This window comes from Procambarus clarkii, chromosome 49, assembly GCF_040958095.1.
Source record: "Procambarus clarkii isolate CNS0578487 chromosome 49, FALCON_Pclarkii_2.0, whole genome shotgun sequence".
In the NCBI taxonomy this organism is placed as follows: Eukaryota; Metazoa; Arthropoda; class Malacostraca; order Decapoda; family Cambaridae; genus Procambarus; species Procambarus clarkii.
The window spans coordinates 13307981-13334378 of NC_091198.1; the positions used below are offsets into that span (position 1 = coordinate 13307981).

The window sequence follows — 26398 nt, forward strand, 5'->3', positions numbered from 1 at the left end:
GTTTACTGCTTGGTTTTCGGCCGCCCTTTGTGTGCTTAGGTGTTTTGTCTCCCTTGTTTACCTTTGGGTAGGAGGCAGTTTGTACTGGTAGGGGCGCAGGGTACTGCGCAGCTTGTTTTCACCATTTATAGCGGCCGGCTTTGTTCCAACTGGGTACGCTGTCCTCTTGCAGGGTTTTCTTTTTCGTTTTGTTTCTCTGCCTGGTGGGGGGGGGCCTGCCTTGGTTGTTACTCCCTGTGTACAAGTACTGGGTACTGTTTTTCTTTTCGGGTGGTACCCCCTGCTGAGTGTACACGCCCCTGGGGTTCAGCTGTTTGAAAGTCATTTGGTAGAGTTGGGTGCCGGTTAACAGTACCCTGTCTGGGCTTTCCTGAGCGTGAGTTCCGTCTCAGGACCCTGGGAAATCCCAAGGGGGCGCGTGGGTCGTGCTTATAGGGATTCGGACTTGGGGGTGATGGTCGCTTTGGCCTTGGTTTTGTCTGTATCCCCTCGTCCTTCCCCTTCTGTGGTTCGGTCTGGTCCCCCCCCCCCCCTGCTTCCGGCTCCGAAACGTCTGAGGGTTTCCGAGTCGAGGCAGGGTTTAGATGGTCTTGAGTCAAGTTCTCCCTGTTGAAGCCTCTGGGTCTGACCTGTGGGCCCCCTTCCATCCGTCTTTTTCGTTTGAGGCCGGGTCTTTGGGAGATGACTTGGCCCCGGGTCTGGATGTAAAGGATCCTGGGGCTGGGGAGGGGCTGACTTGGAGGGCCTTGTGCCCCATTGGACCCCACCTGGGTTTTTCTGCCCTCTGAGCGGGGCTTACTGTTACAAGGAGTGGGGTTTTCTTTCCCCCCCCCCTATTTGTACGAATTGGATATGGTGTCTGCCCCTCCCCGTGTTCGGTTCCGTGTCCCTTCGGGTGCTTCGGTCCCGTCTTTCCGGTTTTTTTTTGGCTTGCCGCATCCAGCTTAATGTGGTGTGAGAGGCCTTTGCAGGCTTACCTCCTGCGAGACCCAGATTACGCCTCTGTCATGGATATGTCTTCATTCAGGTTTGGGGTCTTCTTTTCCCTGCTGGATCCGGTATGAGGGTTCCAGAGTCGTCCTGGCTGCCGGACTGTCCTGATTTTGGTTTGGAGGCGTGGCATACCTTCTGTCGTTCCTGCACACTTGAGTGGCTTGAGGTGTTGACGGTGGTCATTGATGTCGGCATTGTGCAGCTTCATGTGCAGGTTGCTAGGAACTTGCACGCTTGTGGCCTCTTGGCTTCAGCTTTGCACTTCTTTTCCCTCCTGGAGCTGTCTTCGGAACTAGCTTGAGGAGGATGTGGAGGCACCTGGGTCCGGTCCCTTGGGCGCGGCGGCTCGCTTGTCGTCTGCCTTGTTGACGCTGTTTGCACCGATCCTGCGAGATGCAGTGTCGCTGTTTTATACCTCTCGGCTCGAGTGTCAGCAGGCGTTGCTTGCTTCCTCCCTGGAATCTGATTGGGCCCTGGTTCTTAGGATGTCTTCGCCCTTCTGGCCCCTTGCTGTTTGCAGATTCTGCTGTGGTGCAGTATCTGCAAGCGGCTCCGGCTAGCTGTCGTCCCATGTCTGATTTGTTGGTTCTCCAGGGACCCGGGGGGGGGGGGGGCCTTCCCGGAGTTGTGCCAGGGCTCGGGGTTCCACTCGTCGGGGTAGGCTACGGGTGCCAGTTTTGGGGCTGGCGCCTCCTTCGTAACCGCCTTCTTCTAGTCGGCACGGTGTTCGCTCTGTGCGGGGCTCGAGTTCTCATAAGGGGTGCCGGCCCTTTTACTATTCGTGCCATTGACGGGGTGATGGGAGGGAGGCTTGCTCTGTTCGCTCATGCCTGGTCTCACGATTTGTGGGCTTATCGGGTCCTCTCTGACGGTCTGCTGTGGCGTCTCCTCCTTCGGGGGGCTCGAGGCTGACGGGGCAGGCCTCTTCCCCTGCGCTCTGTCAAGTAATCTTGGAATGGGTTCCTTGGGCGTGGTCAAAACGACGACGTCCCTCGGGGGGGGGGGGGGGTCTCCCGCCTGTTTTCTGTCCCGAAACGAGACTGTGCGGACCTGAGGTTCATTCTCTAATTGTCCGGTCTGAACCCCTGGGTTCATTGTCCCTCCTTTTGGATGACTACGCTGTCCCAGGTCTGGCATCTGTTGGAACCGGGTGCTTGGATGGTGTCCGTGGACCTCCGGGACGCATATTGGCATGGCCTGATTTATCCGGGGTTCAGGGACTGGCTTGGTTTTGTTGTGGGGCATCATAGTTACCGCTTTCGTTGTCTCCCGTTCGGGTTGAACCTGGCATCTCGCATTTTTACACGCCTTTCTCGGGTCGTGGTAGCCCGTCTGCGTCTTTTAGGTGTTCGGGTGTTGCCTACCTCGACGGCAGGCTGGTATGGGCTCCCAGCCGGTCCTGCATGTCTGCTAGCCAGGAGTTTGGTTCTTTCTCAGCTTGCCAGGTTCGGGTTCTTGGTGAACTGGAGGAAGTCCCATCTGGTTCCCTCCTAGGTTCGGACTTGGCTGGGTTTTGTTTGGGACTCTTGGACCGCTTCCTTGTCTCTCCCTCTGGAGTCTCTCTTCGCCTGCGGTCCCACCTTTGCTGTTATCTTGGGGCTACCAGATCACCCGGCAGATGCTCGAAGGGCCTGTGCGGGAGCCTGAACTTTGTGATGTTGGTCTACCCTGGCTCTTAGATTTTTGTCCCTTTTTTCTGTCTGTTTCTGTTTGCAGAGCGGTGGCACATTTTCTACAGGTGGCTTTGTCTTGTTGCCGGCCTATGTTGGACTTGTTGGTTCTCCGGGGGCTTGCGGTGGTCCTGCCCGGAAGGGTCGTGCCAGGGCTCAGGGTCCCTGGTCATCATAAGCCAGTTTTACCAGAGTTGGCGTCTGGTCAGCACAGATGTCGCTCTGAGTGTCAGTCGGGCTCTCATAAGGGGCGTCGGACTTTTTTTTTTTTTTTTTGCGGTTTGCCCTGTTGACGGGGCAATGGAGGGGAGGCTCGTGCTGTTTGCTTATGCCTGGTTCCACAATTTATGGGCCTTTTGGGTCGTTTCGTGCAGCTTCTGGTGGCGTTGGGTGGCTCCTCCTTCTTCAGGGGGTTTGTGGCTGGTGGGGCAGGCCTCTTCACTTGTGCTCTTTCGGGTTATACTGGAGTGGATTCACTTGAGCATACTGTAGTTCAAGCGACGGCATATCTTAGGTGGGTTTCCCGCCTGTTTCCAGTTCCGAAATTGGATTGTGTGAACCTGCAGTTTGTTCTGGACTTGTCCCGTCTGAACCACTGGGTTAATTGCCCCTCCTTTTGGATGACCACTCTGTCCCAGGTCTGACAGTTTTTGGAGCCAGGCACTTGGATGGTGTCCCTGGACCTCCGAGACACGTGTTGGCAAGACCTGATTAATCCCAGGTTCAGGGACTGGCTCGGTTTTGTTGTGGGACGACAGGCTTATAGTTTTTATTGCCTTCCTTTCATCTTTAATCTGGCACCTCGCGTGTTTACACGCCCTTCCCGGATTATGGTGACCCTTTTGTGTCTGTTAGGCGTTCGTGTTATGGCTTACCTCGATGACTGGCTGGTCTGGGCTCCCAGCCAGTCCGCGAGTCTGCTCGCCAGGGAGTCGGTTCTTTCCCAGCTCGCCGGTTCGGGTTCTTGGTAAAATGGAGAAAATCCCATTTGGTTCCTCTCGCAGGTTCGAACTTAGCTGGGTCTTCTGTGGGACATTCGGATTGCTTCCTTGTCTCCCCCTCCTGCAACATTGCTGTGGCCAGCGGTCCCGACTTTGGCTGTTTTTGGAGGGTACCCGGATCACGCGTCAGTTGTTCGAGCAGCTGTGTGGAAGTCTGAACTTCACGGTGCTGGTCTACCTGACAGGTCAGATCTGGCTTCGGCAGCTGTTCTGGTTTCTTTGGGGACATCCCTTCCGTGGCTCTTGGGATTGCTTGGTTCAGACCCCAGGAGACTTGCGTCGGCTGCTGTGTCACTGGCTTCCTCTTCGGGATTCTGTGCCGTGGCGCCTGCTCGAGCCCTCACTCGATGTGTTCACGGATGCCTTGTCTTTCGGTTGAAGGTTTTTGACCAGTGCTCACAGTCCGGCCAGGGTCGGTGGGGTCTGCCCTTCTGTCGGGCTCATATGGCCTGGGAGTTTGTGGCGGTGTGGCTTTCGCTTCAGAGGGTAAGTCGCTTGCGGATCGACGATCTAGCTCCATTTGGACTGCTCCCCCTGTAGTTTATTGTTGAACTGCGGGGATTCGATGCGGCCTTTGGCTCTTTGGGGCTCGTCACTTTGGGTGACTCATCTGCTGAATTCTCGGGGTTTGGCTCTCCTGGAGGTTCATGTTCACTGAGTGTCCAACCCACTGGTGGTCGGCCTGTCCCGTTTCATTCCTCTGTCCATGGAATGGACGGTTGACGCCAACTCGTTCCATTGGTTCTGCCGAATGTTCAGGTGCCCGGACGTGGACCTCTTCTCATCAGCATGGTCGAGGTGTTCTTCCGGTATATGCGGCGCCGGCTTCAACATCAACAGCAAAGCCGTCGGGGTTGAAGCCTTTTGACTGGAGTGGTCGAGGTGAACTTTCCTGTACCTCTTTCCCCTGGTTCATCTGTTGCTCAAAGTCCTAGCTCGCTTGAAGACTTACCAGGGGAGGATAGTCTTGTTGGCCCCTTGGTGGCCGGCCCAGCCCTGGTTTCAGGCGCTGCTTGCTCATTGTCCAAATCCGAGGGCTTTCCCGTGGCTCCGCCTCTTTCAGCAGATTGGTCCAGTTCGGTATGTGGCTGGTTTAATCTTCTCCAGTCTTTGCGTCTGGTCTTTCTGACGTTGGTTTATCACCACTTGTATGGTGAACAGGTGGCTTTGTTGATGGTGTCCCACTTGCGAATTTTGTTTCGGCAGCAGTATGAAGTTTCCTGGCGGTCCTTCGAGCACTTTGTCTCTTCGTAGGTTGTCTTCTATTTCTGATCGGGCTGTTTTGTCCTCTCTCTTGGTTGTTTTAGGACATCTTATGCCAAATACTGTCACTTCATATCGTGTGGCGCTGATGGACCACTTCTGCTTGTGATCGGGGTTGTTGTCACTTCTGCTCGGTCCCGCTAGCTTTCTTGTGCGTTGTTTCACCTTCGGCCTGCTCATGCGCCACCTAAGCTGTCCTGATCTTTAGACATGGTGCTCTCTTTTCTCTCTCCTCCTTGGTTTGTGGTGGCCCCCCTCGGTTCAGGACTGTTTTTCTAAGTCTCTTTTTCTTGTTGGCATTGGCTTCTGGGAGTCGGATTGGGGAGCTTTATGCTCTCCTCCGGCGCAGGAGTTTCTACTCTTTCGATCCTGGTGGTCAGTTTGTTTGTTTGCAGCCATCTCCTTCTTTTCTGGTGAAGAATGAGACAGCTGCTTTCCAGAGGAGTTCTTGGATGGTTGATGCTTGGTTTGTTCGTCCGGGGGTGCATCATGTTTTGTGTGGTTACGTCTCTTTGCCATTATCTGCGCACCACGTCCTCGGTGGCAGGGGATGCGCTTTGGGTTGACCCGATTTCCCTTCTTCCCTGTTCCAGGGCATGGGTCTCTCGGGTTGTCCGCAGGATTCTTCGGTCCAGCCAGCCTGTGGTCTATCCTCATGCTCAAGGCGTTCGTAAGTTCGTGGCTTTGGCTACTGTTTTTGATAATACGTCTTGGGCTGACATTCAGGCATGGGGCTTTTGGAGGTCGAACAGGGTCCTGGCCGCACGGTACCGCGCTCATGTTCCTGGCCCTTCTCGAGCGTGTGTAGTCTTGGACTGCAGGAAGCAGCCAGTTGTTTCGACTTAGAATTGAGGAGCGAGTGGCGACTACCTCCTGGATAAGTCCCCCTTTTCCTTCATCTTTGGTAAGCTAGCTCCGGGGAGCCGAAGGGGGTTTCCACAGAAAACTAGCTTTGAGTGTAATGTAATGCCATTTTCTGGGTGAGACCCGGAGGTTCTCCTGCATTCCTCCCTTCCTCTGGTCGGCTTTTTTTTTTTTTTGCATTTTTGATATTCTGCGGGAGGTCTGGGGGCCCCCCTCCTCTTCTCCCTCCCGGGGATTGGGTAGTTGTGCAGATAGTGGCGTGACAGCTGTGGTGACGTCATGCTTGTTTGCTTGTTTTCGATTGGGGAGTTCTGTTTGCTAGTTCGGTTTTTGGTTTGCAGTTTTTAACCAGCTGTAGTTTGTTTTGGAATTCCTACCTTTTTGAGTGCCTGACCTGGTAGATGGCACACACAGACTGCTTCCCATTACATGGGAATGTTTATAGACCATTGCTCCTCGTGCCTCATCTGAGAGGGCCAGGTTCTGGCGTTGGTAGGCCTAGAACTCCATTGATTGACTGTTGCCATGGCCTAATATATGCACATCAGCCCGGTATAGCTCCGTGGAGCCTCCAGGTCTCACCCAGAAAATGGCGTTTCATTACATTCAACGCTGTGTTTTTCACTGTTCGATAATTTGACAGCACCTCAGTGAGTTGGGTTGAAGCTTAACACACACATTGCCAAATGCAGTTCTTTATAATTAATATTGGATTGTGAAGCTGCTGGCAGACCTAAATAATGTAAAACAAGTCTAGGCACCTAGACAAGGCTAGTGTCTTGCACAGATCACCTAAAACCTGCTGCCAAATAACAGTTGCCACTTGCAGCAAGAAGGGCATTAAGCTTGAATATTTCATATAAATCTCTAAAATTGGATATGTAATTATTAGCCTAAATTTATGAACGTGAGATTAAAGCTCTTACTGCAAATATGAAATATATGTGTAAGTGAATAAAGAATGTGAAGGATTATCAACAAAGTGGTTGTATCAAACTAGTAAGAAATGATAGAATTAAAATAGGACAAAAATTAATTACGTGGTGATAGTAACAAGGTAAGCAAAGTTAAATCCCAAAAAGTCTTATCTATCTATATATGAAGTCAAGGTTAATGGGAGAACTGAACCATTGAATATAGTCTGGTCATCTAACACGAAGAAATCGCTCATATATGATACTGATTTTTATCTTGGCTTTTACGAGGGAGGCACTTAACACTTGGCCAAAAATTTAATCGATTAATAGTGAGAGTGAAGACAAAGTAAACTAATAATTATTATTTTCTTGGATCAACTTCAAAATGTAATCCCAATTTTTAAAAAGGGTGCTACAGTATGTTGCAGTAGATCACTTCTCTCCCAATTGTTGTCCAATTAATTTAATGTCAGATGTGAGAAAACAAATTGTTGATTGTAAATTTCTTTCTCGCTCATCTTAAGAAAGCAAGATTAATAAGGGACTTGTAACATACACTAGAAAGTGACTTGTAACATGTTTGGCCAAATTTTTTTGTTTGGTATTTTCCCAAACATTTGAAGGAGTTTCAATTAAAGTGGTAAAGATTACAATAATCCTGTACATTAGTATATCTTTTCATTTCCTTGTACACAAGAGATCCATAAGAAAGGTAAAATTATTTGATATTGGCACAGACTTCTTTAAGCTGGATCAGAATATGGTTGTCGTACAGGAAACGTGACGTTGGCATAAATCTAGTATAGCTAGAGTGGAAAACGGTTACAAAGAGTATGTCCCAGAGCTCTGACCAGGACCCATATGTTGACAGCTACACAAATGAGTTAGATACAAGAGTGAATAGCAATATTAGCATATTTGCAGATGACACCAAAATTAACAGGCAATACGTTCAGTTGTAAAAGTAGAAACATTACAGAATATAAACAGACTTTGCAAAATTGATGGGAAATTAGCCATTGCAACTTCGTGTTAATAGGGTGGGGGGGGGGGTGAAGCAGGGATAAAACAAAGAATGTACATAAGTGCTCCAAATAAAGCCATACTTGTGAGGGAGGAAATGTATATTTTTACCTCTCAGAATGTTTGGTAATGTGTTTATTTGTGATGTGTGTCTATGTGTATATTAACACGTTGTACTGAATGGGGTGAGAATAGCTTGAGCTACCTCATCCCTTTGTGTGTATTTTACCTCAATAAACTTATTTCAATTTCAATTTCAATTTCAAATAAAGCCAGTAGGGTACAGTTCTATGACTAATGTCTAAAAGTGTTAGTAATGAAAGCCCTAATGTTATCTATCAATCTTGCCCTTGAGAAATTCCACTTGGATTATGCTCCAAATAATCTATCTCTAATTAGATTTTGTTACTAACTATATATGCAAATTCTGTTGAGTATACAGAAAAAGATGACTAAGTTAATGTGCAGTAAGAACCTCCCCTTTTGAGGAGAGGAAAAAATGGATTTTCATACTGTAGAAAGGCATTATAGTAGGGGGCATGATTGGTGTGTACAGGTGGATGATAGGGTTCAATAGGAGATATAAATTGGTTTGTAAAAAATATCAGCCCAAGTTCGAACATGAAAATGGATTCAAATAGGAGAAATTTTGATTTGGAAGAGTAATTCTTCAAATTTCTTAAGGCAAACTCTAGTTTAGTAATGTCTGGAACAAGTTACCAATTAACATTATAAAAGTAAATTCACTGTAAAATTTCATGAATAGGTTGGGTGAGTACATGTGTTAGGAGGTTATCTTGAGATGATTTTGGGGCTTTAGTGTCCCCGCGGCCTGGTCCTCGACCAGGCCTCCACCCCCCCCCCCAGGAAGCAGCCCGTGACAGCTGACTAACACCCAGGTACCTATTTTACTGCTAGGTAACAGGGGCATAGGGTGAAAGAAACTCTGCCCATTGTTTCTCGCTGGCGCCCGGGATCGAACCCGGGACCACAGGATCACAAGTCCAGCGTGCTGTCCGCTCAGCCGACCGGTTCCCAGAGTGGTAGGATATTAATATAAACTGCTTTGCAGGAGCCAGTTGATCTTCTTTGGAATCCTTTTTATTGTTTTCAACTTATGTTCATAATTTTTAGATTAAATCAGTTTGTCTGGTTGTTGTGTTACTTCTAATTTACAACAATTATTTCTTAGGTCGAGAAAATTTTGGCCGAGAACCAGAAGAAATTGCAAGAGGAGCGACAACAGCTGGACGAAAATCAAGTATTAACAAAATTGAGTACAATATCTGTTAGTTCAGTTAATAAAGTAGAGAGTGAGGATGATGAAGACTTGGAAGAAAATTCTGTTGAAGATGCACAAGAAAGTTTAAAGACTGAATGTGAAGATGAGAAAAATGAGACTTGTACAACACAGAGCAAAGGAAAAACCGAGAAGCCAGATGAAGAACGCACTTCAGCCCCGAGAGGAAAAGGCAGAGGACGAAACCGAGTGAGATGCAGAGGGAAGATAGAGAGAGAGAAAGAAAGTACACAGGAAGTGAAAGGTAAACAAAAGGGAAAAAAGGATATAGAAGATCCAGAAGTCATGGCGCCTGAAAAGGACACTACTGGAGGAAGGGGTCGAGGGACACCAAAGGAAGACGTTGCCACTGTGAGAGGAAGGGGAAGAGGAAGAGGAAGAGGTCGAATAGTCAGTTTTAAGGAGAATAATGCAGATGTGGTAAAGACTGTGGAATTGGAAAATGACAAGAATAAGTCCATTTATGAAGCATCATCAGGTAGGACCTTGTGTTTGGCAATGTATTAACATTATTATTAACTTACAGAGAGTCCTTCTTTTTGTTATGAGAGTATAAACGACTGCCCATCAAACTATCCCCATTTTGTCTAATTGGCAAAATAAAGTATTGACAGTAATGCAGCCAAAAATTAAAACTAACCTAACCCAGTCGTAACCTAACCTAATACTGAATGTATAAAGTACTGTATATGTTAACTAAAGGCTAGATCAGTTTATTTGGCCTAGGTTAGGTTATTTTTGTAACTTTTTATCTGCACCTCTTTCTTTTTACTTTGTTTTGTCAACAAGACAAATTGTGAACTGTTTGATGGTCAAAAGTCTGTATTTAAACTCAACTGTTATACTTCAGTATTGTCTTAATTAATAGGATAAGTAGTTTTTCCCTTCAGGCAGCATGTCTCAAGTTCTGGGTTGGTGAAGCCTATGGCACGTGTGTGCCCAGAGTGGTGTACAAGCAAGTTTTGCTGGCATGAAGCAAGCAATTGCCTCATGCTCCTTGATTTGATATTTGATTGAGACACTCTTGATTCTTTGATACAATATTCAGTATGGTATCAATTTGTTCACAGTAGAATTCCCTACAGGGGTATATGCATATAAACTCCAAAATACTGTACAACCCCCTGCCCCTGCAGCAAAGGAGAAAGTCAGCCAAGCGTTAGCTGTGAGTGAGCGCGCATTTGAACACCTGCATACAAATGTGTATAATCATTTTAGTTTGATAACGTCAATTTTCTTGTTAGACTGTTCATTTTGGTATCAATTTATTTGCAATAGAATGCTCTACAGGGAAAAAATGGCTGTACTTACCACCCAGTGATGTTTGTAGACCATGAGCTTGTAAATTAGGCTGAACCACTCCACCTGCTCCAGGAAACTGTTTCCTGAAGTTGCCCAACCGATGCTTTTATAGGTAGAGTGGATGGTGGGTAAGCATTACTGCTCATCCACCCAGTATGTCCTCTTGTGATGGTACAAGCCGGGGCATGCAGCTCACAATGCCACATCACACGACTTGCACTTGTATTTGGTGTCCTTCCTTTTACCATTTCTGAAGCAAATACGACCCTTCAGCCCTTTCTGGATGCGAAATAAGGAATGGTTCAATTTGCTGATCAGACGTTCTGGTTTATTAACAATACAAGGGTTTCTCATAGCAGTGGCACCAGAAGGAATAATCTGACTCTCGTCTTCTGAGTCAGATGATGAATTGTCACGTGGAGGTGAAGATGGGAATAGTGGCCATCCTCACACCTGATGACACACACAGAGATCACACTAACGTGATGCATCAAATGAACAAATCCACAAGAGCCGTGACGAGGATTCGAACCTGCGTCCGGGAGCATCCCAGACACTGCCTTAATCCCTTTTACCCTGTCGTAACTCAGTCGATTAAGGCAGTATCTGGGATGCTCCCGGACGCAGGTTCGAATCCTTGTCACGGCCCTTGTGGCTTTGTTCATTTGATGCATCACGTTAGTGTGATCTCTGTGTGTGATGATGTAAGGGCAAAGAGGGAGAACGGCCTATTGACATAGCTCGGGTGCAGGGGGGGGGGTTGTGTAAAAGCCTGGTTTGTGCCTCGGAGAGGCTACGGGATCCAGTAAGTTCAGTAGAACTTCGGTTTCAACCCCTTTTACCCTGTCGTAGCTCAGTCGATTAAGGCAGTGTCTGGGATGCTCCCGGACGCAGGTTCGAATCCTCGTCACGGCCCTTGTGGATTTGTTCATTTGATGCATCACGTTATTGTGATTTCTGAAAGTTATTCTTACCTAACTCCATGTTAGCATTAACCTTTAGGGTTAATATGATGTCTGCACTATTGGAGTCTATTTTCCTGCCAATTTCTTCAAATTCACCACTCTTCACTTTCCATGCCTCGTTATCTTTGACTAGTTCCTTAACACTTTTGCGCTCCGATCTCGCTTTCCAGCGTCATCCGTTTTTCTCCTGGGCCGTCTCAGATGACGCGGTTCGTAGTCATCCATTAAAATATGTTAAAAATTTAAATTTTAACTGATCAATCTGGGAGTGGTTTCAAAATGAGCGTCTTTAGATTGAGCACAATTTGATACCAAAATGAAAGACGTAACACAAAAATTTATGTCAGAACACTGGAAAGATATAAATAATTTTGTGGTGATGAGCTTCAATAAGTGTCAAAAAGTTAAAATATTTGTGAAAATTCAATTTATTATTCTATTATTATGTGACAAGTTTTAAAATACGTGCCTTTTTATTGCGAACAATTTGGTACAAAAATGAAGGAACGTAGCACGAAAATTATGTTATCAAACTGAACACCTATATACATTAGTCTGCATGCGTGCCAATTGATGCTCCTTCATGGGTAACTTGGCCGACTTAGGCTTTGCTGTGGGGAGTCACTCCGGGCATTTAGACCTTATATGCATATACCCCTGTAGAGAATTCTATTGTGAACACAATGATACCAAAACGAACGACGTAGCACGAGAATTAAGGGAGAAAACTGAAACAAGTATACACTTTTTGGTGTCGCCGCATGCTTGCCCGCACTGCCGGGAGCATGACGTCAAAGTCTGCGGTGCTTCCACGCCATGCGCGAAAGTGTTAATTAATGTGTGCCTCCTGTATCCTTACCTAAACAGTCAAGCTGGTCATTTCCTTTCCTTGCTGGAAAATACTTCCTTTTAAATTACAAAACTCATTCGTGAGACTTTCATTTTCTTGCTCTAATTTAAGGACTTTTCTTTATAAATCTTTAGTAAGTCCTTAATAATAACAACAACCTGCCAAGAAAACCACCTTTCGTTATTTCTTGTGCTGAGAAACCTTAGAAACATTCATGTGTTGGTGTGTTGTCCTTCCCTGTGGTGGTGGCCATCTTGGTAGTTGACATGCTTTTGTTTTGAAATATCAATTTTCCTATCCAGATTTTTCACTCTTTCTTTATTTCTTTTATCCTAATTATATTTCAAATACCATATGCCTTCATATGACATGAGGCATCACTCACGGTCCTCACTTTGTTTTACAATACTGTACTTGAGCAATTGGACTTTCCTGGAGCCTGCTGCAGTATCTCTCCTGCCTCCTGGTGTGTGTGGAATTACCTGAGTGTAGTTACAGGATGAGAGCTATGCTCGTGGTGTCCTGTCTTCCCAACACTCTTTGTCATATAACTCTTTGAAACTACTGACAACGTGTGTGTGTGGGAGGGGGTGGGGGGCTGGATGGATGGACCTTTATGTGTATTAACAAAAGGAAAAATATGGAAGTGGAAGAATAGAGACAGATGGATGAAGAAAGCAGAAAATGGCCAAACAAATAACTAGTTGCAAGAGTGTGTGGGAGGGAGGGAGGAAAGGGTCTAGGTTTGCCTCATTTATGGACATCAAGAAATGGGAAAGATAGAAAATCCCTAACGTGAGGAATGACGCATGAACAGTATAGATAACAGTAAGCTTAATGAGCAAAGGCCACAAGGTAGCAAAGACGTGCAGGCCACAAGGTAGCAAATACTTGCAGGCCACAAGGTAGCAAAGATGTGCAGGCCACAAGGTAGCAAAGACGTGCAGGCCACAAGGTAGCAAATACTTGCAGGCCACAAGGTAGCAAATACTTGCAGGCCACAAGGTAGCAAAGACGTGCAGGCCACAAGGTAGCAAATACTTGCAGGCCACAAGGTAGCAAAGATGTGCAGGCCACAAGGTAGCAAAGATGTGCAGGCCACAAGGTAGCAAAGACATGCAGGCCACAAGGTAGCAAATACTTGCAGGCCACAAGGTAGCAAAGATGTGCAGGCCACAAGGTAGCAAAGATGTGCAGGCCACAAGGTAGCAAAGATGTGCAGGCCACAAGGTAGCAAAGATGTGCAGGCCACAAGGTAGCAAAGATGTGCAGGCCACAAGGTAGCAAAGATGTGCAGGCCACAAGGTAGCAAAGATGTGCAGGCCACAAGGTAGCAAAGACGTGCAGGCCACAAGGTAGCAAATACTTGCAGGCCACAAGGTAGCAAATACTTGCAGGCCACAAGGTAGCAAAGATGTGCAGGCCACAAGGTAGCAAAGATGTGCAGGCCACAAGGTAGCAAAGATGTGCAGGCCACAAGGTAGCAAAGACGTGCGGGCCACAAGGTAGCAAAGACGTGCGGGCCACAAGGTAGCAAAGACGTGCGGGCCACAAGGTAGCAAAGACGTGCGGGCCACAAGGTAGCAAAGACGTGCGGGCCACAAGGTAGCAGACGTGCGGGCCACAAGGTAGCAAAGACGTGCGGGCCACAAGGTAGCAAAGACGTGCGGGCCACAAGGTAGCAAAGACGTGCGGGCCACAAGGTAGCAAAGACGTGCGGGCCACAAGGTAGCAAAGACGTGCGGGCCACAAGGTAGCAAAGACGTGCGGGCCACAAGGTAGCAAAGACGTGCGGGCCACAAGGTAGCAAAGACGTGCGGGCCACAAGGTAGCAAAGACGTGCGGGCCACAAGGTAGCAAAGACGTGCGGGCCACAAGGTAGCAAAGACGTGCGGGCCACAAGGTAGCAAAGACGTGCGGGCCACAAGGTAGCAAAGACGTGCGGGCCACAAGGTAGCAAAGACGTGCGGGCCACAGGGTAGCAAAGACGTGCGGGCCACTGGGTGGCAAAGATGTGCGGGCCACTGGGTGGCAAAGACGTGCGGGCCACAGGGTGGCAAAGACGTGCGGGCCACAGGGTAGCAAAGACGTGCGGGCCACAGGGTAGCAAAGACGTGCGGGCCACAAGGTAGCAAAGACGTGCGGGCCACAAGGTAGCAAAGACGTGCGGGCCACAAGGTAGCAAAGACGTGCGGGCCACAAGGTAGCAAAGACGTGCGGGCCACAAGGTAGCAAAGACGTGCGGGCCACAAGGTAGCAAAGACGTGCGGGCCACAAGGTAGCAAAGACGTGCGGGCCACAGGGTAGCAAAGACGTGCGGGCCACAGGGTAGCAAAGACGTGCGGGCCACAGGGTAGCAAAGACGTGCGGGCCACTGGGTAGCAAAGACGAGTGGGCCACTGGGTGGCAAAGACGTGCGGGCCACAGGGTGGCAAAGACGTGCGGGCCACAAGGTAGCAAAGACGTGCGGGCCACAAGGTAGCAAAGATGTGCAGGCCACTGGGTAGCAAAGACGTGCGGGACGTGCGGGCCACAGGGTGGCAAAGACATTTTATTTTGTTGACAATTACACGTTGGGTTCTATTAGTCAGGAAATTGTAGATCCATCAGCCTATTTTTCCAGTAATTCCTTTTGAACGCATTTTATGTGCCATAACATCATAGTCACATTTGTCGAAGGCTTTTGCGAAATAAGTGTAAATTACATCAGCGTTTTGTTTGTCTTCCATGGCATCTAGTGTCATGTCATAGTAGTCCAGCAACTTTGATAGGCAAGAGCGCCCTGTTCTGAAACCATGTTGTCTGGGGTTATGGAGATGCTGTGATTCCATGTATTTTGTGATCTTACTTCTTAGCACGCACTCGAAGATTTTTATGATGTGTTATGTTAGTGCTATTCGGTCTGTAATTTTTTGCCTCTGCCTTAGTTCCTCCTTTATGGAGTGGTGCTATCTCTGCTGTATATCGGGGATAATGCCGGTATCTAGGCATTGTCTCCAAAGAATGTGAAGGGCCTGCGATAGTGTTTTTTTTACAGTTCTTGATGATTATAGAGTTCCAAGAATCGGGGCCTGGTGCAGAGTGCATAAGCATACTGTCTATGGCTTCTTCAAAATCCAGTGGGAATAGGGTGACATGTGATATATGATTTGATGTTGGTATCATATCCATGAAAAATTCATTTGGGTTATCAATCTTTAGTGGGTTTAATGGCTTGCTGAAAACAGAGTCGTACTGCTTCCTCAGTAACTGCTCATTTCTTTGTTGTCATCGGTGAAAGTTCCATCTCCCTTTCGCAGGGGCCCGATACTAGATGTGGTTTTTGATCTTGATTTTGCATAGGAGAAAAAATATTTTGGATTTCTCTCTCTTTCACTGATGGCCTTTGCTCTCTTTGCCTCTCCTGGGTTTTGTATGATTCTTGTAGCTTTAGTTCAATTGTTTCTTTCTCTACCTAACCTTCTTCACCGTTGTTGAGATAGGGTGTGACTCAAGTTGTTCCAGGATTCGTTTTCTTCGTCTATAGAGGGAACGACATTCCCGTCCCAATCTGCATCTATCCCGTTCATTTAAGCTACTCCCTGGAATTCTCTGATAAAACTGTATTAGCTGGGGTCTTCCATTTCAGGTGCCGTAGGTTGAAGTCCCCAAGCAGGATGATGATTGGGGCTGGATTTGTGAGGTTATTTAAGCAGTGTTCTATTTTCATTAGTTGGTCTTTAAACTGCTGATGATTTGCCTCCGGTGACTTATATACAAGGACAATAACTACATTTAATATCTCTATTTTGATTATCAGCACTTCCACCATATCATTTGTGGTGTTTAGCAGCTCAGTACAGATGAGTTTGTCCTTGATGTACAGGCTGACGCCACCCTGTTTCCTGTCACATCTGAAAGGATTGTACTCCGAAATCAATATTTCACCATCATGGTAGGCCTTGGTGTGAGAGTTTCTGTTAGGGCTAAAAACACTGCATTTGCCTCATGTAGGAGGCCATCTATGAAGTGCACTTGTTAAATTTGCCTGTTTTTATACCCCTGAATGTTGGCAAATAAAAATTATACTATGCTAGTGGATATGCTGGATGCTTTACTTGGTGTTAATGTCTGAGGCTCTGGTATGGAGGCCACTGTGTTTGCATCCTCTCTAGCATTTGACCGAGTTGGTGGTAGAGTCTGGACATTTTTAGCCATTCTTCTCCTTATCTTGCTAAAAAATCATCCTGGTAAATAGTGTTGTGGCGCTTTCCTTGAGGCAGTTTGTTGGTCTTATTCACCTGGTACCTTTTACATGAAAAGCTGGACATTCTATATTGAAACATTCATTCTTATGAATCCATAAGAGTATTTATCACTAAAAGTATTCCATTATGGGTAAATGAATCCATCTGATCTACTAAAATCTGATTATTTTGCATGGGCTACTTTTACATGTAGAATGATGTATAATTTATATAAATATGAAATGTACTTTGCAATTTAATGTTCATTGAAATGGCAGCGTTTAGCAATATTTACTTAATGTGAATCAATAAGTTGAGAATATCAGGAAGCTGCTTGTATGTAATAAGAGTACAAAGAGTCCTGCATGATTGTATAATCCTTGGCTCATTGCCCACTGCACTGTTATTTTATTTATTTAAACAATATGAAATATATGTTGTAATGCAATTTTTATTTTACAGGTTTGAAGATGAAAGAATTAAAAGTTACTGTTAAGAAGATGGATATAGAGCAGACAGTGGACAGAAAGGGGTCGCCAACTGATGAAAACGATTCAAAATTAACTGAGGAGGAGTGCATAAAGATGACCTTGGCGGGTGAAATCGAGGCTGACGAGTCGGGTGTAACACCAGTGATTCAGGAGCCTGAATTGCCAATAGATACCTCCAAGAAGAAAATGAAGAAACCACCAGTAACCCCTAAAGTAATACCTCAGTTTGAGCCAGCTTTATTCTCGACGCCAGATGTTATGCTTAAAGTAGGCGATGTCAACTCGCCCCAAGCTATAGCAGTGAAGGGAAATGGTAAGCCGGTCAAGGCTCGAAAAATTCTACTAGTTAAAAAAATAAAAAAAGAAATTGGAGAAGAAAGTGCAATAAAGAAAGAAGATAGACAGAACAATGTACTCAGGAAAGAGAATGGACAGTCTAATGTTTTAAAGAAAGGAAATGGACAAACTAGAATAAAAAAGAAAGAGAATGGGCAGACTAGTGTAAAAAGAAAAGAAAAAAATGGGCAGACTAGTTTAAAAATAAAAAGAAAAGAGAGTGGGCAGACTAGTGTAAAAAGAAAAGAGAGCGGACAAACAGTTGTAATAAGCACAGACAGTGGACAAAGTGATGTAATAAATAGTGAGAGTGGACAAACTAAAGTAATAAGTGAAGGGAATTTACAGACTAGTGTTATTCAGGGTGGGAATGAACAGACGAGTGCAAGTACAAAGGATGAGAAATCCAATCCTATCATTAAACTTGATAACATGGATATACCAAAAAGTGATGTTTCTGACATGGCTGAAAATAATTCTGCCACTTCAGAGGTTAACTGGAAAGATGAGAAAGAGCAGAGGTCTACTGGGGAGACTTCTAAGAAATCACTTAATGATGTCAAGGTCAACAAATCTTTGGAAAAGAGAGATGCTGTTTCTGAACTCAGGTCAAAAGTCATTCATGTCAAGAGTCCTATGGGAGTCCGACAAGTTGTCGTTTTAAACTCGGCTAAAGCTGGAATGTACAGAGAGACGTTAGTGAAAGTTATACCACCGAAAGATCCACCTCGAGAAGAGGAGAAAATATCACCTGCAAAACAAAGAATGTTGGCAAAGAAGGAACTACATTTGCAGAAGAAAAAAATTGACCCACAAAAAAGTGAGATTGCTAGCTTAGGAGTGATTAATGATCATAAGATTAAAGATTCATTCAAATCAGAAGTGCACAGACAAGCTCATATGCAAAAGAAAGCAGACAGGATAGATAGTCATAAAAGTGGAGATCCACTGAAGCCATCTGAGGAAGCTTTCTTGTCCAAGAAAAAGGAAGAAGCCCTTAGAAGAAAAGAAGAAATACAACAGAAGAGAGATGAGATCTTAAGAAAACGGGAAGCTATAAAGAAAAGGAAAGAAAATACTCAGCAAAAGAATATTGAAGCAGTTGATAGGAAATTGGATAATAATATTCCCAGGCAAGAAAGAACTCTACCTAATAATGAAGCCATAACAAAGGATGGAGAAATTAAAAAACATAGACCAATAGCCAACATTCCTCGTAAAATCATACAAGTTGTGCACAAAATAAACTCTCCAGTGCCCAAGTTGCCCGCAGAGGACTCGCCAGTTAGACGGAGCAACCGAGCTATAAAGAAAAAAACCTTCGGGGATGAAATGTTAACATTTGACCTGAAGGCCGATCTTGTTGCTTGTGCAGAAGAGGAACAAGAGCCAGAAGAGGAGTTCGAGAGTGAAGGAGATGAAGTAAGATGTTTTAAATTATAGTATTATCTTCTTAAAAGGTTATCTAATTATATATATATATATATATATACACAGTGTGTACTCACCTAGTTGTGCTTGCAGGGGTTGAGCTCTGGCTCTTTGGTCCCGCCTCTCAACCGTCAATCAACAGGTGTACAGGTTCCTGAGCCTATTGGGCTCTATCATATCTACACTTGAAACTGTGTATGGAGTCAGCCTCCACCACATCACCCCCTAATGCATTCCATTTGTCAACCACTCTGACACTAAAAAAGTTCTTTCTAATATCTCTGTGGCTCATTTGGGCACTCAGTTTCCATCTGTGTCCCCTAGTGCGTGTGCCCCTTGTGTTAAAGAGCCTGTCTTTATCAACCCTGTCGATTCCCTTGAGAATCTTGAATGTGGTGATCATGTCCCCCCTAACTCTTCTGTCTTCCAGCGAAGTGAGGTTCAATTCTCGTAATCTCTCCTCGTAGCTCATACCTCTCAGCTCGGGTACTAGTCTGGTGGCAAACCTTTGAACCTTTTCCATTTTAGTCTTATGCTTGACTAGATATGGACTCCATGCTGGAGCCGCATACTCCAGGATTAGTCTGACATATGTGGTATATAATGTTCTGAAAGATTCCTTACACAAGTTTCTAAAGGCCATTCTTATGTTAGCCAACCTGGCATATGCTGCTGATGTTATCCTCTTGATATGAGCTTCAGGGGACAGGTCTGGCGTGATATCAACCCCCAGGTCTTTCTCTCTCTTGACTCTTGAAGTATTTCATCTCCCAAGTGATACCTTGTATCTGGTCTCCTGCTTCCTACCCCTATCTTCATTACATTACATTTGCTTGGGTTAAACTCTAACATCCATTTGTTCGACCATTCCTGCAGCTTGTCCAAGTCTTCTTGAAGCCTCAAGCTGTCCTCCTCTGTCTTAATCCTTCTCATAATTTTGGCGTCGTCAGCAAACATTGAGAGGAATGAGTCTATACCCTCTGGGAGATCATTTATGTATATCAGAAACAGGATAGGTCCAAGCACAGAGCCCTGTGGGACTCCACTGGTGACTTCATGCCATTCTGAGGTCTCACCCCTCACTATAACTCTCTGCTTCCTATTGCTTAGGTACTCCCTTATCCACTGGAGCGCCCTACCAGTTACTCCTGCCTGTTTCTCCAGCTTATGCATCAACCTTTTATGGGGTACTGTGTCAAAGGCTTTCCGACAGTCCAAAAAAATGCAGTCCGCCCGTCCTTCTCTTTCTTGCTTAATCTTTGTCATCTGATCATAGAATTCTATCAAGCCTGTAAGATAAGATTTACCCTCCCTGAACCCATGTTGATGGGTTGTCACGAAGTCTTTTCTCTCCAGATGTGTTACTAGGTTTTTTCTCACAATCTTCTCCATCACCTTGCATGGTATACAAGTTACGGACACTGGCCTGTAGTTCAGTGCCTCATGTCTGTCACCCTTTTTAAATATTGGTACTACATTAGCAGTCTTCCATACTTCTGGTAGGTCTCCCGTTTCCAGTGACCTACTATACACTATGGAGAGTGGCAAGCAAAGTGCTCCTGCACACTCTTTCAATACCCATGGTGAGATTCCATCCGGCCCAACAGCTTTTCTCACATCCAGCTCCAATAGGTGCTTCTTGACCTCATCTCTTGTAATTTCGAACCTTTCCAAGGTCACCTGGTTTGCTACCACCTCTCCTAGCGCCGTGACTTCTCCCTGTTCTATTGTAAAGACCTCCTGGAACCTTTTGTTGAGTTCTTCACACACCTCTTTGTCATTCTCTGTGTACCTGTCCTCGCCCACCCTAAGTTTCATCACCTGTTCCTTCACTGTTGTCTTCCTCCTGATGTGACTGTGTAGTAGCTTGGGTTCGGTCTTGGCTTTATTAGCTATATCATTTTCATACCTTTTCTCAGCTGCTCTTCTCACACTAACATACTCGTTCCTGGTTCTCTGGTATCTCTCTCTACTTTCTGGTGTTCTGTTATTACGGAAGTTCCTCCATGCCCTTTTGTTCAGCTCCTTTGCTTTCATACATTCCCTATTAAACCACGGATTCTTCCTTTGCTTTTCTGTTTTTTCCTGTTGGGCTGGGACAAACCTGCTTACAGCCCCTGACATTTTTGGGTGACATAGTCCATCATGTCTTGTACGGACTTGGTTCCGAGTTCTGTGTCCTAATGTATATCCCATAGGAATTTATTCATCTCCTCATAGTTTCCCTTTCGGTACGCCAGCCCTTTGTTTCCCAGTTCTTTTTTGGGGGTGATAATTCCTAGCTCAACCAGGTACTCAAAGCTCAATACACTATGATCACTCATTCCCAAGGGGGCTTCCAACTTAACTTCCCTTATATCCGACTCGTTTACGGTAAATATCAGATCAAGCAAGGCTGGTTCATCCCCTCCTCTCGTTCTTGTCGGTCCCTTAACGTGTTGACTTAGAAAGTTTCTTGTTGCCACATCCAGCAGCTAGCTCTCCATGTGTCTGGGCCTCCATGTGGGTCTCTGTTCCCCCAATCTATCTTTCCATGGGTGAAGTCTCCCATGATTAGTAGCCTGGATCCGTTCCTGCTAGCCACAGAAGCTGCTCTCTCTATTATATTGATGGTGGCCAAGTTGTTTCTATCATATTCCTGTCTGGGTCTTCTGACATTCGGTGGGGGGTTATATATGACTACTACTATAATTTTCTGTCCTCCAGTTGCTATGGTACCTGATATGTAGTCACTGAAACCTTCACAGTTCTGAATTACCATCTCTTCGAAACTCCAACCTTCTCTTAGTAGCAAAGCTACACCTCCTCCTCCTCTCCCTTCTCTCTCTTTCCTCACTACATAGTAGCCCTGTGGAAACACTGCGTTTGTTATGGTGTTTGTTAGCTTTGTTTATGTGAGTGCTATTATGTCTGGGTTTTCTTCTAGTGCCCATTCTAGAGTTCACTTGTTTTATTTGTAATTCCATCTATGTTAGTGTACATTGCCTTGAAGCTCACTTTCTTCAGTTCATTTTCTTGTCCCTTTCTTGGCGAGCATTCTGCTGGTGTGGGAAGCTTTTCAGTGGGTGAGATGATCTGTGAGGTGGTTTGCAGGGTCTCAGAGGAGTTTGGGGTGAAGGGTGGGGGTTTCAGGGAAGGGGGGACAGGTAGGGTGTGGGTTAAGGAGATAGGGGGGACATGGAGGATATGGGGTGAGGGGGGGAGGAGGGATAGGGAGGGTATGGGATGAAGGGGGAGGGGGGATGGGGGGGAAAGGTGGGAGGGGGGACATGAACACCACCTTTACAAGTCGGTTTCTGTCCTTGTTGTACGAGCCCAACCTGAAAACCTTCTCAATGTTTCGTTCAGCCCCTTCCATCTGTAACCCCTTCAGTAGCCCCTGTACTGCCTCTCTATCCTTGCTATTCCATTCTTGCCTGTTGGATCCTTCCTGTTCTTTGATGCCTACAACTACCACTGATCTTTTTCTCTCCAGCAGCTGAGTGGTGCACCTTGCTGCTTCCTGTGAGGTGGCTGCTTGCATCGCTACCTCCCTCACTGTGTCCATAGCTTCTGAGCTCTTTTTCAGTATGTCTGCAAATGTTTCAGGTACAGAGGCATTTCCTTCCAATGTAACATTCCCACCTTCCCTTTGGATGATAATCTGATGCTCGGTCTCTTTATTTTTTTCTGTGAGGGATTTGATCTCCTCCCTTGCTGATGTCAGCTCACTTTGCAGGTTGTTAATTGTAATCCTCATTTCCTGCATCTCCTTCTTGAATTCCTCCAGAACTTGGGTTGACATGTCCCTCGTTTGGTCACGTTGGCTGTTCCCTGTGTCCCTGTTGCGTCCACCTGCCATTTTGCCCTTGTCAAGAGAGAGAGAGAGCAAGAATAGTCCTAGTGTGAGTGGGTGTGGTGGGGGGGGGGAGTGTTTTGGGAGAGTGGGAGTGGCGGGGGTGGGGGGGGAGTGTGTTGGGAGAGTGAGATGAGGGGGTTAAGAGGTGGGTGAGGTGTAGTCTTCAGATTACGGCGGGTGGGGGGAGGGGGATTAGCGGCTTATCTGGGTTCCCAGTGAGCTCACAGTTGCTGTTCCTGTTACCTGTCTACCACGATTGTATTATTGAATGGAATGCAATAGTGTCTATGATATGATATTATATAAACCTTGCACACTGTTGGAGACTTATAAGAGACACTTACCAGCCAACCCCCCACAAGCACTATAGGTGAAGCGCGCGCGCACACACACACCAGCTGTGTGTGTGTGTGTGTATATATAATGTATGTATGTATAAAGTAGTAAGTTATATGAAACCACTACGTCATGTATAAATTCTAACATTTATCCAGAAATCAAATCTTTTCAAGGGCACTATATTCAACCCATTTACATGCTATCCCATTTAACAAATTTATAGCAATTTTGGTCATGTGTAGGTTATACCGTTCTCATCTTGTGTAGTTAGAATTGTATGCATTTCTACAATTTCTCGTATAATACAGTAATCCTTGCCCTTTAAAAAAAATTTGTACATGACTATGTTACAACCCATCCTCTTGTTTAGATAGTACTTTTTCTAACTAGGGGCACCATAGTACAAATGTTGATGTACTAAGTAAATATATAGTAGAATTTTGTACTAGTCACTTTATAGTCGGAAATAAGTGACACTAAAAACTAATTTCAATATTCGTAGCCTAGTATAGCGCACACATGTACTATCCCATTCACCTGGGCTCTTGGAGACTGGTACTGTGGGCTCCGTATATATTAACATTCCACGATTCAAGTCTGCTAGAGCCCAGGTGACAGGGATGTTTATTTCCATGGAAGTGAGGATGGCAATTTATATGTACTGTACTATATTTGTCATCAATGTGTATTAACCCTAGGAAGGTTAGGTTAGTTTAGTTTGTCTTTGCAACATAAGTAGAAGATCGTTTTCCAGTTTGTCCGAATTCAATAGTACCGTATTCTACTTTCTAATTGCATTGTACATCGGTATATGTACTATTGTCCTCATCCTTCATATAGGTTCTATCAAAACAGGAGGATGTTCTATTGCACATTTCTTATTTTTTTTTTTAGCCATATTAATGTTTCAAATTTGCCAATTATGTTTAGACTTGAGAATTTTTTTCCTCTTTTTAATATTGTACATTATTGTTTATATTTTTGTGATAGTTATTGTGCTTCATCATCACTGTACCAGGCAGAATGAAAGAAAAATTTGTGTTGATATGTGTCAGTAACACATTTGTCCATGAATATTGGACTTGTAATTGCTGGGCTGTTTTTTTAATTGAGGTTTGCTTAACAGTGTATGGTCAAATTTCTGCATTAAGTTTTTGTGTCATTGGCAATTGCATCTTTTTATTTATTTTCAGAATTGATACAAAAGTCAACAAGTTTTGTATTTGCATTATTCAAATTTATTCAGTCTACTTAGTTTGGTACAGTAAATGTATAGTAGGCAAGGAATTTTAGGATAGTATTTTTGTGAATTGTTAGTCTAAATACTTTCACGTGACGATGAGCAGTAACAACAGAAGAACTCTGTGGTTGGATTAAAGATCAAACACAATAATAGTGTTGTAAAGGGGCACACAAAAGTGTGTTAAGGATGATAAAGGCATGGGGTGCAAAATGAGATGAGGTGGATATGCCTTTCTTATGCAGATGATGAGTCACAATAACATGGCTGAAGATATGATGACCAATCCACACACAAGAAGATGAAGAAACAATGACATTTCAGTCCATCCTGGACCAGTATCACGTCGTATGTGGTGGGAGAGTGTGTGATGAAAGTTAAGCCACCCAAAAAGTGGCACGGGCATGAATAGCCTGTAAGTGGTAGATAATGAGAGAGTGATTGATTGATGAAGATTAAGCCACCCAAGAGGTGGCACAGGTATGAATACCCCGTAAGTGGTAGATTTTTTGTTTGCCAAATGTATATTGTATGTGTGTGTGTGTGTGTGTGTTGAGGTCGCATTTAATCATCAGGCTGTTACCGCATAGGAGGATGCTACTTGACAGTGTTTATGAGGTGTCCAGTTCCAAAGCATCTGAGGGTTTCAGGGTCGGGGCAGGGTTTACTTGGTGATAAGACTCGGGCAGTTTCGGGGGATGCCTCTTCCATTGTGGAGGAACACATTGTAGCCTGTTCCTCCAGCCCGTGCTTCTGGGTCTGACCAGTGCACCCCCCTTCTTTCCAGCTTTTTCGGTGGACTCTGCCTTTTCTTTGGGGCAGAGGGTTTGGAAGACGGCTCAGCCCCGGGTCCTGATGTGGAGGTTCCCGGGACGGGGGAGGGGCTGACTTGGGGGGGCTTGTGCTCCATTTGACCCCTGAGTCAAATGGCGACCCTTGAGTCCCCTCTCGCTTCGTGCGAGGTTGATGGTTGTTCTGTCCCCTTGTCTCAGGGTGCCAATCGCCAGTTGTGCCTCCGCCATGCTGCCTCTAGGGTCGGTGATTCTTTTGACCCGGAGTCGTGCGATGTTTGTTGTTCATTGGCCAGTTCACCCAAGCTACTGATCATGATATGAGGGTGCAGGCAGCAGCTGAGTTGCATGCTAGGTTCAGGTTGCTGCAACGCGATAGGTTGGTTTCTTCCCCGGATGCCCCGAGACTGCCCTGTTTTGGTTTTAGGGACCCAGACTCTGGGGTGGAAGTCGCTTCAACTTTGGTTCCGTCTTCTTCACCTTGTCCTTTTCCTTCTGTTATGTGTCCAGTTCCTCGCCCCTTCCTTCCGGCTCTGAAACGTCTGAGGGTTTCAGAGTCAAGGCAGGGTTTAGTTGGTGTTGAGACTCGGGCGGTCTCGGGGAAGTCCCCTACCTGGGTGATGGTGAAGGCATTCGAGCCTGGTCCTCCAGCCAGAGGAGCTGGGTCCCGGGTCGTGGTGCTCGGTCCAGAGCTTCTGTGTGTGACCAGTGGGCCTCCTTCATTCCTGCTTTTTGGCGGCTCCTGCCGTTTCTTTAGAGGTGGGGGGTTTGGAGGACGGCTCGGCCCCCGGGAAGGGGTTAACTTGGGGGCCTTGGGCCCCGTTGAACCCTGCCTAGATTTTAGTACCCTCGGAGTGGGGCTTGGTGTTGTTGCAAGGAGTGTGGTTCTCTTTCGCTCCCTCCTTGTACGAATTGGATTTGGCGTCTACCCCTTCCTGGGTTGGGTTCTGTGACCCCAGTGGTTCTTCAGTTCCGTCCTTCCAGAGGTTTTCGACTTCCTGCATCCCGTCCCATGTGGTGTTGGAAGCCCTTGCGGCTTACCTTCTGTGCGGCCCGGGTTATGCTTTTGTGATGGATCCGCGTTCCTTCTTGTATGGATCTTCTTGTCCTTACTGGGTTTGTTATGAAGTTTTGGAGTCGTGCTGGTTTGCAGACTGCCCTCTCTTCTCTTTGGAGGCATGGCATACGTTCTGTCAATCCAGCGCACTTGAGTGGCTGGAGGCTCAGACAGCGTTGCAGGTTTTCCTGAGGACGAATTTGAGCATCTCAATACGTGCTTGTTCACCTCTGCCCTTCCAGGAGATATTGGTGTGATACAGCGTCATGTGCAGGTACGTTCCCTATCAGCTGCATTGGTCGCTGAGGATTTGCAGACGCTTATGCCTGCTGACTTCGTCCCTGCGTTTCTTCTCCCTCCTTGAGCTGTCCTCGGACTGGCTTGGGGCTGCCTCTGGGTCTTGTGCATTGCCCTCGGCAATGCGTGTGTCGTCCACATTGTTGAAGCTGTTTGCACCGCTCCTGTGGCATAGGGTTTTGTAGTTTTTTTTGCTTCTCAACT

General features: G+C 46.0%; 1 protein-coding gene across 4 annotated transcripts in view; it reads left to right on the top strand.

The window, feature by feature from the left end:
- Positions 1–26398, top strand: part of pps (protein partner of snf) — a 283892-nt gene that overhangs the window by 69874 nt on the left and 187620 nt on the right. For all 4 annotated transcript variants that reach the window (XR_006773414.2, XM_069302993.1, XM_069302994.1 and 1 more), the window contains exons 6-7: positions 8924–9509; positions 16837–18623. Coding sequence is in view for 3 of the 4 variants with exons in the window: in XM_069302993.1 (XP_069159094.1) it covers positions 8924–9509; positions 16837–18623 (2373 nt within the window). In the remaining variant the exon portion in view is untranslated. The remainder of the gene's footprint in view (positions 1–8923; positions 9510–16836; positions 18624–26398) is intronic.